Source organism: Sceloporus occidentalis, unplaced genomic scaffold, assembly GCF_023333645.1.
Source record: "Sceloporus occidentalis isolate IW3139 unplaced genomic scaffold, rSceOcc1.0.p SCAF_2, whole genome shotgun sequence".
Classification (NCBI taxonomy): domain Eukaryota; kingdom Metazoa; phylum Chordata; class Lepidosauria; order Squamata; family Phrynosomatidae; genus Sceloporus; species Sceloporus occidentalis.
The window spans coordinates 48,082,480-48,097,748 of record NW_028316982.1 but is presented as its reverse complement, the minus strand read 5'-3'; the positions used below and the strand labels follow the sequence as shown (position 1 = coordinate 48,097,748).

Below are 15,269 nucleotides of genomic sequence, written 5' to 3'. Positions count from 1 at the left end.
ATGGACCAACTACAAAACAAATTTCAACAGGCAGAAATGTCAGGTACAGGCAGGGGGAAAAAATGAAATACACAGATTTAATATGGGTGACACCTGGAGTGACATTAGTGCATGTGAAAGGGATCTAGGTGCAGGGACATCACTAGGTGGGCGTGGGGGATGTAAGCTGCACCAGGGGACACCCTAAAAGGAGGGGGTGACACCACTGCTCCCCAAACATTTGCCTTTTAGCAGTAATGGGCTGCAGCATTTGTCTGCATTACCTGAATAGATGGTGGGAGTGGGGTGAGGCTGAGTGGGAGGAGAAAGGAGATGATGATGTTTTTTTTAAATTAAAATTATTATTTTTTTAAAAAAAATTAAAAATGAAAAGTTATATGATTTAAATTTTTTCTTTAAAAACAACAAATCTTGCCAAATTTTCACTTCAGCCACAAGAAACTATGTACACATAAATACATTTAGGGTGTGTGTATGGTACTATAATTTAAAGGTATAATTGTAATTTTGTTTAGGGAGCTTGGCATGTATAACCTGGTGAAGAGAAAGTTAAGGGGTGACATGACAGCCATTTTAAATATTTGAAAGGATGTCGTATGGAAGAAGGGGCAAGCTTGTTTTCTGCTACTCCAGAGACTAGGGCATGGAGCAATGGATGCAAACTATAGGAAAAGAGACTCCACCTAAACTTTAGGAAGAACATTTGGCAGTGAGTGTTTTTCAACACTGGAATAGGTGCCTCAGAGACTGGTGGAGTCTCCTTCTTTGGCAGTTTTTAAAAAGAGGCTGGATGGCTATCTGCTGGGAGTGCTTTGATTGTGTATTCCTGCATGACAGAATGGGTTGGACTGGATGGCCCTTGTGGTCTCTTCCAACTCTAGGATTCTGTGATTCTATTATTCTGTATGCTAGGAACTACTTTTTTAAGGATTTAACACCAAGTAAAGCAACCTGATTCTCCTTCAATTGATAGATTTCACCTGTTTCATCATCTAAAATTATCTCCATGGAATACAGAGACTTTCTCAATAGAATAAATGCATTCTTCCATCATAGTGGCCTACAACTTCAAACTGAATAGATGCAAAAACAGTCCTCAGAGGGGGACTGCTTTGTAACTTCAAACAGAGAAGCCCAACTGCCTCTGTTTTACTGCCTTTGTTCTCATTCAGCTTACAGCCATTGATTGTCTACACACACTTTCTCTAACATCTGTTGACAGCAGGACTACAACATCATAACTTTATTTCCCCTGTATGCTAATTTACCATCTTTGCCTGATGAAGAGGCCTGTGAAGCTTCAAAATGTAGTGTGGTATATTTTATGCCTTTAAATCAATAATAGTATTACCAGAGGGTAGATATATAATCTTTTTTTTTCCTTCTATGTCCAACATGGCTGTTCCTGAAATACGTACATGTATTCTGATACTTAACAGCAACTGCTAGCTTACAGGATTCTAAATTTCAGTTCCCATGAAAGCATTTCTGTGGCAACTAGAATAGGGATAGGGTGAGAACTTGGCTGCCTAAAGTAAAGTACAAGATGCTCCCATACCATGTACAAAATCCAAGTGGGCTAGCAAATGAATTTTTTTCCCATGCTGCAGATGAGACAACATTCTTTGGTAAACCTGAAAGCAGCAAGCTAGCTCTAGGAATGCAAGGCAGGCTACTTATTATTATTATTATTATTATTATTATATTTATTTATAGCCCACATTCTTCCGAGTATGGGAGACTCAAGGAGGCTAGCAAATCTAAGTTAAAACACTATAAAACATACAAAATACAAGTTTTAAAAACAATTAAACAATTCAAACAATAAAAAACATTAAATTATTAAAATTTAAAGTTTAAAACTCTTTAAAAACAAAAACAAAACAGCGTACAGTTCTCTCCTCCAACTTCTTGCTGCCACCTTCCAGCATCTGTCACCCAAGGATGCTGCTTGACTGTCCATAATGACAGGTCTGCTATGAATTGAGATGCAAACTGAGGTATTTACTTCATTCAGTATTGTCAGATTCTGTTCTTTCTCTTTTTCCCTCAATTCCTAAAAACAGGCTAAAACTGCAGAAAATATAATGGCTTGGATGTAAGGAAAAGTTAACTTTTTGAAGGTCATAAAACCAAAGTTTCCTTTCCTCTCCCATTCCTATTTGTGGAGATGTACACTAATTCTACTAACCCAGCAGCACTGCCCAATATACATAGGTTTCTCAATAGATTTCCCACCCATAAGAAAGGTTTATCTGGAGGTGCAGATGGGATCAGGGGGCAGGAAACCTGGAGCAGTATGAACTTCCTTATCTTGAAATACTAACCAATGTAAGAAAAACAGCCAATATTTTCTTGGCCCTTGACCTTCCTGGATTATTAATTCTGCCAAGGTGAAATAGATGTCATAGTTAAGTGAGATGATAAATGTCTTTTTATACAAAGGAGTTGTCCCCTACAGTTTAAAGAGGGCAGTAATGAGACCATTATTAAACAAGCCTGTATTTGGTTCAAGTGGCTTTTTTCAATTTGGGCCAGATCTGAATCTACCATTTTTGGCTAAAGGTGACTGGGAAGTTAGTACAGCAACTCCAGGCAGTCTGGGGGTGATATGAATTATCTGGGGCTGAAATTGTTTTGGACACCTTGGTAAATGGTGGGAGGGAGCATATGACCTCTCAGTAGCTTTCACTACCACTGACCATGACCATGGCATATTTTTGGACCCCCTGGATGAATCGGGCACTGGGGACACTGGGGCTGGTTCTGAACTGCAGAAATAATGAAGTTTGACCCCACTTCAACTGCCATGGCTCAGTGCTATGGAATTCGGGGGTCTGTAGTTTGTTGTGGCACCAGAGCTCTCTGACAGAAAAAGCTAAATATCTCACAAAACTAAAGCTTTCTAGAAAGGACCAAGTAGAAAGTCAGAATTATAGAATTATAGGATCATAGAGTTGGAAGAGACCACAAGTCTGAAACTGAACAAGATGGTAGAGAGTAGAAGACAACTCTGCTAGTGTTAGAAATCAATTTCATCTCTAATGAGGTGACACATGCAGGACATATTCATCACTAGATCTTAATGTACAGGGGTATATGGAGAGGGAGGGGGGAAAGTCTCTCAACTAACCCATAATCAGGCTACAAAAAGTTTCAAAGATTAAAAAGAGAATCTCCAATCTTGAATCTTCAAAACAAGCTGGAAACTTAAGTGAGGTAGTATGAACAGAACTACAGAACAAATTCAAGCATGTCAGGGCTCCCCCTCCCTGACCAAATAATTGTGTATAATTTCCATATGATCCTGTCACTCCCATGTGCTTTCCTTTGGTTGTAATCATAGGGAGGTGGTAAAATAAAATCAGTCCCATTCCGTAAGAAGTTTATTTGTACCCTTCACTAAAATTATTCTGAAAATATTTGGGGAAAGGATGGCCAACCATTCCTTTATAATTTGTCTTAACATTTAATAGCATTTTAGAATAGATTATTTGAGCCAATGGAGCATTTCAAAAATCTCTAGCTGCCAGCATTAGTTAGTAAATGAATTTATCCCCCCCCCCCCCTTTAAAAGCCTTCAATAATACTATTAAAGATATTTTGATAAAACCTTGGATTGCTCTCCAATTTTTGGCTGATTATGTTGTTCAGTATGGCAACAAGCTAACCACACTTCTCTTAGACTGCCAGCTTGAATTCACTAACAGAACATCAGAAAATAGGATATATACACCACCATTTCAAACAGATTCACCAGCACCAACTTCTAAGGGTAAGTGCGCCAATTTCTACTGCCATTACCAAAATAGGTTCTTAACTCTCAAGAGATTTCAGCTAAACTCATGGAAGCTTGTGAACTATTCAAATACTGAACCCAATAAGGGAAACAATCAAAACGGTAACTCAATATAAGAGGAAAAATCAATCTAATGGTCTGTTTATTATTTATTAATGCCCTCAGATTATGTAACCTGAGCATCAGATCTGAATATTTATAGTTCACAGACTCCAATTAAATCAGGCCTTCATTTATTAGGCAGCAAAGTTAGTTCTTTAAATGTGCTGTCCAGATGTTAATGTAAGGCTCCCACAGAAAATCTGATAAGTAAAGATTAGAACTTGCTAGAACATTGGTTGGAAAAATATCACTTATTTGTTACAATGTGGTTAACCCAAAGATAAGTATTCTGGAAAGTAGTATGCATGTATTTCTTTTATTACATTTATATCCTGCCTCCAATAAGCTCAAAGTGGCTAATAGCTATTTCTTTACCATTTCTTTTTGTTTTCATTTGTAGGGACAGTAACTTCAGTTTTATTCACCTCTTCTTCCTAGGAGTCTGAGGAGGTGTTTTATCCTTACAACAACTATGTGAGGTATATTGGGTCAAGAGACTGTACAGTCACGGGGAAAATCTGTCTGCATTTGGTGCCTTATACAGAAATCTGATGGATGTGGGTAGAGTATCAAGTACAAAGCAAATCTTCTGAAGCTATACAAAACAGATGATCCCCTTTCTTCAGGTTTCTTGCTCTTAAATTTTTGCCATGGAGATTCTGAGGAGGTGGAATCCTACCAACCATATCTGACATTAGCTCATCACTTCTTTGGCACTCTCAACTTTTTTTCCCTAGAGCTACTCCTGCAAATAACCAATGTTTGCATTTGGCCAGCTTCCAACCAGTAGCAACACCATGCTATAAATAATAATTACATTACTGATCTAACACGTTTTTGAGCTTCCAAGACACAGAAAACAACTACTGTGACAGTATATCCAAACTCAACATGTTCTTGCTTCTAAAAATTAGAGTACTCCACAAATTTATCATGGGATGAGTTTGCTGTCCAGGGTAGTGCAGTGGCTGGGCACCAGATAACAGTGTTGAGTTTCTTTCTTCTCCCCAGAAGCCTGTGTGATTTGTACAGGTTTTAGGAAGAAAGAGGAAGCCACAACCAATTAATTTGGAACTAATGACTGGTGAGTGGGGACTGGAGTGGTCCAGATTCATGCTTCACTCCAGTTGGGTAACAGACCACAAAATCTGCTTCCCTAATGCTCCATCCTCAGTTGAGTTCAGAGTGTCACCCCTCCCTCTAATATATTTTACTCATCTATTTTGTATAATATATATGGTGCTGATTGTGTACTCCTTTGTGTCACAACCTTTGGGTGGTTTGACATGGGATCCAGATCCTTGTGGAAGGTATTTGGATTTATATGCTAAACACTCTTACGGGACTCTGGGAGTGTATTAGATAAGGTCAGGCCCATTTTAGGGGGCATTTGCCTTTGCCATGCCACCTGGTGACAAGGGAATCATGCAGTGCTATCTGCCCATGTGGAATCCCATATCTGTCGCCCTAGTGGTCACCTGACAAGCAGGCTGAAGTTTTGTGGTTCATCAGTCAACAAGAAGATTGGTCAATGCCCAGATTTAGACCCATGGATGTGCCAAGCCTGTGGGCATCTGTAGCCAATAAAGCTGAGGCTTTTGTTCCAAATGAAATGCATCTGTGTGTTTTGTGTATAAGTGAAGCAGGACTAGCCCTTGAACATCCAATTATCCTAATGATCCTGAATCAAGTAGTATGATTCCCATGATCTGCATTCTCTCAGCATGGCATCAATACGATTTAGTCTCAGATTTGAGATCCTAGTTTTTCTATAGCTCCAAAGGAACAAGATGATATAGAAACATTTGGAGGCACAAGCAATCCTTTTATGACATAATGTCTATGTAGATGAGTATCTCATGCACTTTTTAAAGAATCAATCAAAATTTTGTAGCATTTCAAAATAGATTGGCATACAAAATTTCAGTTCAGGCTAAGGGCAACCCCGCCCCCACCCCACCAAACAACACACACAGAGTGGATATTGATGTGTGATGTTAGTCTCAATTACATCAGGCAATCCAATATTTTCATCTCCACTTGGAAGAAAGTGGCATTTATTTAAGTGGATGTAACTGGCTTACCCATCTGACTACTATATCCTGAGTCCACAGAACTTTAGGATATTAAAAATTATTTTAAAAAGGCACCTTTCAAATACGTTGGCAAATGGTCACATCAAATTTTCCAAAGCAATATCATTTTTGTGTGTGCAGTTGCCTTTCACACCATTCCCTTCTAATATTTTTTCATTCCTTACAAAGTCCATTCCCTCTCACTTTCTTTCTGCAAGCCCCCTTCCCCAGCCCTCTACATGGCATGGGTGAGAAAAATTGTGCAGTTTTCATGTCTGTTTGGCTACTCTCAACTTCTCCTCCAACAAACTACTACTATTGTTGTTGAGAGAGGTCTGTCACAATATTTACAAGCATATTAAGGATGTCACAATTGTGTGGGAAAACATATTTACTGCAAAAGCTTTCAGTTTGGTAACAATGGATCCACTCTAAATGCTCACAAAAACAATAGGAAATCAATAGTAGATATATCATATTTATTGCTAGGATAATGGCATGCCCTTATGACTATACCCTTCAGTTATCCTCCCACTGTTGCTCAATTAATGGCCAAAATGTGGATATCAGGAGATTGACATTTTTCAGTCTTTCCACTGGTTCTTTTTTCTAAATAAAAAGGAGCCTCTGGAGACTTCTATCGGGAATGGAGGAAAAGATTAACTCTTCTCATACATAAAAATACTCTTTTCTCTTCACTCTCTCACACACATACCCACACATGAGAAAAGAGGCATATGGGTATATTAGCCATTGTATTGCATGACTGATAACACACAAATACTAGCTGATATTAAGAAAGCAGCTAAAAAAGTGGATGATTCCATGTTTCTGTTGATGTAGCATTTATACACCAGTTTAAAATCCACATACTCTTTGCAAGAAGAAAGAAGTATGGTTGCAGCCACAAAATTAAGCAAAATAACAACTTAAGCAACTGGGAAGAGTTTAGGACTCAAGGAAGAAGACACTGGACAGAAGATGCTTCACCCTGACAACAAATACTGCTAAGAGCACAAGCAATATGTATAGAGAGTGAGGATCAATAATCTTTTGTATACTATTTTCTAACCTTAATTAAAGGGTATGTCAACCAAAGTTTAAAAGCATATTAACATTTCACATCTGTAGCTATATTTTTCAAGAGATTTAATGGTATATAGAGAAAAGAAATGTCTTCTGAAAAGGACCATTTACATGTTATGAAAAGCTAACCAACTATCAGTATAAATCTATACATGTCTATTCAAAAATAAGCTTCATTCATTCTAATTAGGGATGGAGAGAATATTGCCACTATTCTTCTCCTGGGCACCCAAAATGGGTTTTCTGACAATTGGAAACCTTGTCAAGAAGAGTAACAAATCAGTAAGGCTTTTACAGTTTCCCCCTCATATTTGCACATCCCAGCTTTTTCAGGACATTTTTCTGCACAGAAATACACATGGATTCTTATATAAAAACTAATTTTTTGCACAAGAAATACTGTTTCCAGAAAGCCATGTGTGGTTTTGTGCAAGATTAATTGATTTTGTGCCCAATAAACCCTACCAAACCACAGCAATCTCAATATATATATATATATATATATATATATATATATATATCCACATATCAATAATCTTGCAATTTTTTAAAAAATAAACTTAATGTGGTTCTTTTTTATGCAAAATGTCTGGAGTTTTGTACAAACCCACCAACAGCAATCTTGCACACACACATACCCCAAAAATAGTCACATGTGGCTTTTTGGTACAAGATTGTTGGGGGGGGGTGTTTTGGTTTTGTTGGTTTCTGTTTGTTTGTTTGTTGCACAAGCAGCCAATATTCCAATGTAACCTCCCACCTCCACCCCAAGCAATATATATATTTCTTCATAGAATATTTTTCCAAATGGGATACACACATCCTAGACAAGAACTGCACATAAATTTTCATTTTCTCTGCAAAAAATAATTAAAAAAATTATTCATCACTTTGAGGATGAAATAGTTGAATATTTACACACCTGAGAGTAATTTACAGTTTCTTACTATGATTTTACAAAACAGCCATGGACATCCTGGATAAGGGGGGGGGGGGTACTGAAAAGAAGAATGTTCTGAACTTAAAAGATTGGCATACTCCAATTTTTGCCTTAGAACACAGGCTTTGTTTGCCAGTGTATTTTGTTGGCAGTATTGGAAGCAGTGCTGGCAAACATAAAACAAATGGATTTTCCAAATAACATACTGAGAGCTTCTTTAGTCCTTCTAACCAAAAGAAGAAATATGACACTCTCTATTGGTTTTTAAAAGCCTGACATAATTCAGAAGGATGCTGGCTCTCCAACTTGTAAAGAATATAAAAACCATGGTATCATATCAGTTGTCTGGAAGAAGCAGAGATTTCCGATTGTATATGTTCTGTCGAAACGGATGTGAAAGTAGCAGAGAGGAAAAAGAAAATAAAGAAACTATCAGGACTATTGGCTTCTGCCCTATATTCAGAAGCCAAAAAAAAAAAAAAAGTAGTACATATCTTAAGTTTATATATGGAGGGGGGAAAAATCCATGTTTTTGTACCTTGGTTTTGTACAGTCACAAAATTCATATACTGCCATCCATGTGGACATTTCACAACCTAGGTGGTAAATCCCCAGCCTTTGGCTGCAGGTACACAACTTTTCTCATTGCATGTTGCTGCAAATTGGTGGGAAAAACTTTCCAAAGTTCTCTCCCTACTTCTGAGAAACTGAATATTTTTGTGCAAAATGTTTTCAGAAATTATTCTGCAGAGAAACACATGAGGGTGTGTGAGAATCATGTTTTGTTTTGGTTTTCTGGTGCAAAAATCAGTGACCATGCACCAAAAAATGGGAGTTTTCAGGCAAGAATACCTGGAGGTCCACTGTTGCCCATATTACATGGACAACACCACTTCCTCAGTGCTGTCCTTGTATGTTCCTCCAATCTTCAAAAAGAGTTGATTAGCTGAGTCTGCAAGAGTCCAGTTTATATGTGGAGGAAGGCTTGAAAGCAGAATCAACTTTCTCTTCCAAACACACAAGTGCACCTCACTGGAGTTTCTAGGCATGCAGGTACACATGACAGACAGTGAGAGAAAGCAAATGTGGTAAAAGCTGTTGTGTACATAAATGCATAAGTTTGTGAATGACTGGAGCAGAAAGGAGCACTAGCCATTGCTGCAACCACCATCACTAGCCATGCTTACTGGCATGTGGCTTCATGTCACCCTCTATGCAGAAAAAGTGTCTCTATGCAGAAAGGTTGCTTACTCTTGCTTTATAAAGCATAAGAGGACAAGTTTCTGAATGGAGAACTTGTAATCTATATTTATAAAAAGATGGGGAGGAGAGACTTAAGAAGATGGATAGGAGAATTAGAGAAGGACAAATGACATATATTTTCTTCGTTTATACACACTCAAGGTTCAGTACACCAGGACAAAGAGTCAATGTCAGCAGTGAGAAGTGTGTGGCCCTCCAGATATGGTTTGGGTGCACCTTCCATTATCCCTACTCAGCACAATCAATATTGAGGAATGGTGGGTGCTATAGTCCAAAACTTTTAGCAGTTGGAGCAAGGAAGATTCCATGAAAAAGTGTCTCTTGAAGAAAAAATATAAATATAGACCAAGTGTTCTTTTGGGAAACTGTTCCAAGAAAAAAATGGCAGCAAAAGAATAAAGACAGAATTTTAAATCAAAATTAGGGTCATTGATATTCTCCATTGTCTGTTTGATTATGTCTGCACGACTAATGTCTCCTAACCTGACATACACACCCAGCCCACCTGAAGGGCCATCAGCCATATTGGACATAGAAGGTCCATTGAGCTTCCAGTCAGAATATACAAAGAACATTTCCACCTGTCAGCAAGTGAGGGTGAAACAGAGTCCTACTTCTGTTTGCCACAGTCTCACTTTCTGGTGGGAGGATGAGAAAACATCATCTTTCTTGTGTCACAGTCGGAAGCTAAATGGACCACCTGATCCAGTTATTCTCTCTTAAAGTGTTCTGGGGTGGCAGTTCTGTAATTTTACAATATGACTAGGTGGTCTGTAACTCGAGCAGTTACAGATCTGTGACTCCACATTTTACAAAGCCATAACTGCAATACTGAATGCCAGCTGGCATTTCTAACTTTTATGCTATTGAGTGTTTCTGATACTTAATTTTTAAAGTTTGCTACTTTTGATCATGAGGAGGGAGAGTTACTCCTTTCATTTCTGTGGTACCTACCCCCAATAAATCTGCTTTCAGCTTCAGAGGGAGTTATACGTACCTTTAGCTTTTTCCTGTGACAAAGAGCTAAAGGAGGAGGTGTTCAGTTCTGATTAGGCAGGATGGGAAGGTTAAGCCCCTCCATAGCTGAATATGGCTGCTTTAAATAAATGTTAAACTTGCTGAAATACAGTCATTGACCTCCTGCATAATAATTTGACATGTTGATTGGCTTTGGAGATCAGTGTGTGTTCAGTGTCACCAAGCGACCAATAAAAGATGTGTTTTCGTAAATGGACACAGAACTCTAACCACTCCACCACAGGGCCATTTAAATATCCATACAGAAGACCTTAGTGTAGTAACAGCAGACCAAACAATACATTGTTAACAAAGTTACTGAACTGACTACGTATTTTCCCTCTTAGCTTTTTTTCTTAACCTTCTTAAGAAAACCTCCAGATGTCATGAACTTCCCAGTTTCTTCATTAATGTATTGCCGTAAAAGACAAATGGCCTGCCCAAGCTAATGTCCAGTCTGGGACAAAAGCAACCAACATATGCTTCAGAGTGTAAGAAGCAAAGTGAACATATCTGTAATGTCTCTAGTAGCTTAATTGCTTCCTGAACACAAACAATTTGTATTTAACTTTTAACACCACAAAACAAGACTACAGGTAGTTATCTTCTGTAGATTTTGATAATTGATATTACACTTTCTAATACATTTAACACAACACACACTCAACAACATGTTTACTGCTGTAATGTTAATGTTCCATCAATGCACAGTTTTTATTTAGTTTGTGCTCTCCCTCTCTCTCTCTCTCTCTCTCTCTGTCTATCTATCTATCTATCTATCTATCTATCTATCTATCTATCTATCTAGGGAACTAGATGTGGGGCTGTCTACATCATCTGAATGCTGAGACAACAATACTTGACAATATGGGGGGAAATGACACATTATGAGTGTTCATCACTTCAGGGGAAGCTATGATTCAACAGACAACAATATTCAGCAACAGTACTGAATGACGTATGGAGACAATCTGTGTAACTGTCTAACAACACACTGTGTGAAACCTCTTTGAGATGTCTTTCTCTTATGTCCAATTGTTTTGAGACCTTTCAATTGCCCCTTTTCTTTAACCCTTCTGAATGTTTGAAGTGAGTGCTAAAGAATAAAGGATTATGCAGTCAGATAAGATAAGTTAAGATAAATGGATCTGAGAGAAAATCAAGTCTGAACTGTCCCTAGAAACTAAAATGACCATACAGAGGTTATCATACTTTGAGCATATAATGAGACGACATGGCTCACTGGAAAAGACAATAATCTTTTATAAAGTGTGTGGCTGTAGGAAAGAAGAAGACTATATCACAGTTGGATAGGTTTAGTCAAGAAAACCACAGCCCTGGATTTGCAAGACATTTGCCAAGCAGTTACAAACAGGGGGTCCTGAGAGCCACTCATTCATAAAGCTGAAACAGGCTTGAAGATTAATGACAACAACATAGAATAAAAACAAATAAAAACAAGATCAACCACTTACTTGACAGGGAGTAAGCCCTACTGAAAACAACGGGGATTACTTTTTGAGTTAATTGCAATTTAACGTTGCAACAATCTCACATCATTCATTCTATCAAACAGATGCTAAATCGAAACAACAACTTAGTTTTGAAACTGATGGGCTTACTGTTCATTCACACTTTTTAAAAACATAGATTGTTTCATTTAAGAGACCGCTGTTGGGAAAAAAATATTCCATCTTCAGTTTCCATATTCTATTGAAGTATGTTTAGAAACAGAGAGAAGCAAATACTACACAACATAATACCAATTTCTGTATTATATACAGAGAGTTACAAAAAGAAGGAGCACTGCTTTTACTTTTAACTAGGAGAAAAGTTCTGTTCTGACTTTTTGGGCACAAAATGTGCTTTGTTCTGTTCCACCTGAAGCCAAGTTAAAACTAATGGTATTTTTAAAAAATCCTCCACTTTTCAAAACTCGTGCAACAAATTAGTCTTGGTAAAATTCTTACCCAGAGTAAAATTAGTCTTGGCATTGTCCCAAGAACACAGTCAACCTGCAACTAGAAACCATTTCAGTCTGCAATTCGAAACAGGTAAAGATCCCTCCCTTGTTTTTTCCACAACAATCTGATGCACAATAGATTCAGTTTTCTATGCCTGGTGATGGTGTCCAAGAGAGATTTGCTAACAACCTGGATATGTGCATAAAAGACTGGCCTGCTGCAGCAGTGCTGTTGCTGAATAGGGAACTGCCTGTTATGAATTCCTAGAAAGTACAGGAAAGTACAGAAAGTACAGAAGAGCACAGCTTTGGGAGCTGGGAAGATGGTGAGTTTCTACTTCGAGCCCTATCACATTGTTATAGTACTATATTACAAGTTACAGGTTACTTTAAATGACAAGCCAAAATCCATATAGAATTCTGAGATCTGCAGTTTAGAGAGGGGCATTTGAAATTCTCAGCTAGAAAACTCTTGCACCCCACTAAACTATAAACCCCAGAATTCTACAGAATTCTGCCATGACAGTTAAAATGGAATATAGTGCTATATAACACCATAGTGTGATAGGGCCCTGAGTTGCTCCCCAAGATGAATCCTTGTTGCAAGAATAGATTTTCATTCCTGTGATTTCCTGGCTCAAAAATGGAGCCCCAGGCTGGGTTCTGAAGAGTGCTGAAATTATTTGGAAAGGCAGGATGCCCTTCATGGAATGCCACTTCTGGACTCTGCTACACCCCTAAATCTCACACAAACCAACTGTTGTCACATCAGACTCCCCACAGCCTTCTGTACACAGTGGTGAAATATAAACAGTGCAACATGATGTAAAGGCGTTGACTCTGCAGATGGAGAAAGTAAGCTTTTTGGACTACAGCTCCCAAAGTCCCTAGCCAGCATCACCACTACCCATGCTGACTGGGGATTCTGGGAATTACAGTCCCCAAAATAAGGTTTCCAAGCTCGGATTCATAACTTCCCATAATCTGAACACACAGAATTCTTAATATCTTTCCCTGAGGATTAAAGAGGGGGAAGGAATCATGATTTTTGTTTTACAGTGAGAAGTCCCAAGGGAGATACATAAACACACAGTTGCCAGAGGCCAAGCATCACATAAAGGTTGAATACTTGACCAGTTTAGCTGTCAGGCTTAATTTGATGGCCTTCACCTCCTTGAAGCCCCAAGCAGGACAGCTGACTGTCACAGATCCTTGGAACTGAAGTCCCAAACAACTGGAGGACCAAAGGCAGAGTAGCCAAGTCCAGTTGCCATGACCAAAGTGCTGAAAGGGACAGCAGAGGGATGCAAGGGAGGAGAATGGGTTGCTTGTTGGGAAGATGGAGCCATCTCACCCATCCTCACTTGGCAAATGAATAGCTAAAGATACAAGTATGCCAAGGGATCTTGAAGACCTTTGAGACTAACTGAAGGATGGAAGTTGGTAGCATGAACTTTCAGTTTAATCTCAAAGGTGCTACAAGATCCCTTTGTGTACTGATTTTCCAGACTAACAGGACTTTGAAAAGGAACAAAACCTACTTCTGGCTGCTTTACTCACTCACTTGTGGCACTAGGACAGGCAGGGCCCTCTGTTTACTTACTTATTCTCAGTTCTAGGAGCTGAGAAATGGGGAACTGATGGTTGTCGCTTTCCCTCCCTAGCCCATTCTCTCGCCTTGGCAGGCTCTACCTACTCACTGGCTCTCTTTGGGCTCCAGGCTTGGGAACAGTAGATCTAGCAGAGCCACTCAGACTAGCAACCATCATAACTGGCTGCTACACTCTCCCTCTTTCTCTTTTTCTCCAGGCAGCACCCAAGAGGCAGGTGGATCGGAGTGGCTGCTGCACCCTCCCAAAAGTGAGTCCAAGGATTAAGGCCATTGGTTTGAGTGTTGAACTGAGACTCTGAAGACCAGGGTTTGCTTACCTGCTTGGCCTGGATGACCTTGGGCAAGTCACACTTTCTCAGCTTCAGAGGATGGCCATGGCAAACCCCCTCTGAAGACACTTGTCAAGAAAACCTAAGGTTTGCCTTTTGTTGTTCTTAACTGCCTTCGAGTTGGGAAGACTGGACCTAACAGAGGTATTCACACTAGCAACCACCAGGACCGATGATGGAGAGGCGGGATATCCATTCAAAATTATTATTATTATTATTATTATTATTCTCACCCAACCCAACTCCGAGGGGGTGTCTCCACAACACGAGGGCCGTCCAAGTGACCTCGGTGTGTCCCCAAATGGTGCCCTTTAGAAGGGAATTTCGGACTCCAGCTCCCAGAATCCCCCCCAGACTACTGACCAACGTGGCTGAGGCTTATGGGAGATGGAGTCCAAAAGCTCTGAAAGGGGACACTTTGGGGACCACTGCCTGGAAGGCTGCGTCTGCAGTGCAGACATCATCCGGGTCGATCCCGCTCCAACTGCCGGGGCTCCAGGTGCCCCAACAAACGACCATCGCCTGGAGCCCCGGCAGTTGGAGCGGGATCGACCCGGACGATGCCTGCCGTGCGGATGCATGCAACAGAAGTCCTCTTTCCAAAGGCAGACCCGGGGGCTGTAAGCCGAGGGAAGGGAGTACTGACCGGCCGTAGGGACGTCGGGCACTAGCTTGAGGGGTCCGATCTGTCGGATCTGGAAGGCGGTCCGGACTTCGTGGCAGCTGGGGCTCTGGAGGGCCACCGAGGCCCCTAGCAGCAGCAGCAGCAGCAGCAGCAGAAGGAGGAGCCCCTCCGGCCGCCGGCAAGAGCAGCAGCAGCAGCAGCAGCAGAAGACCCCCGGGCTCCTGTCCCCGGCCATTGCCACATCCCCCTCCGAGGAGCCCGGAGAGAGGCCACCCAACTCACCCGGAGGGAGGGGGCTTGGAAGGAAGGAAGGAAGGAAGGAAGGAGGACTTGGCAGCCCAGAGGAGCCCCTCCGCTGCAGAGCAGCCCTCCAGAAAGACTCCGCTCCCAAAGGCGCTCCAAGCCTGCCTTGCCTTTGCCTTTGCCTTTGCCTTTGCCCGCCTCGCTCTCTCTCTCTC

The 15,269-nt window shown here is 40.3% G+C and overlaps 1 protein-coding gene across 1 annotated transcript in view; it reads right to left on the bottom strand.

Annotated features, from left to right (window-relative positions):
* Nucleotides 1-15,046, bottom strand: part of LOC149318247 (glypican-5-like) — a 514,926-nt gene extending 499,880 nt beyond the window's left edge. The window contains exon 1 of the mRNA XM_089508317.1: nucleotides 14,833-15,046. Coding sequence (XP_089364443.1) covers nucleotides 14,833-15,046 — 214 coding nt within the window. The remainder of the gene's footprint in view (nucleotides 1-14,832) is intronic.
* Between the last annotated feature and the right edge of the window lie 223 nt (nucleotides 15,047-15,269).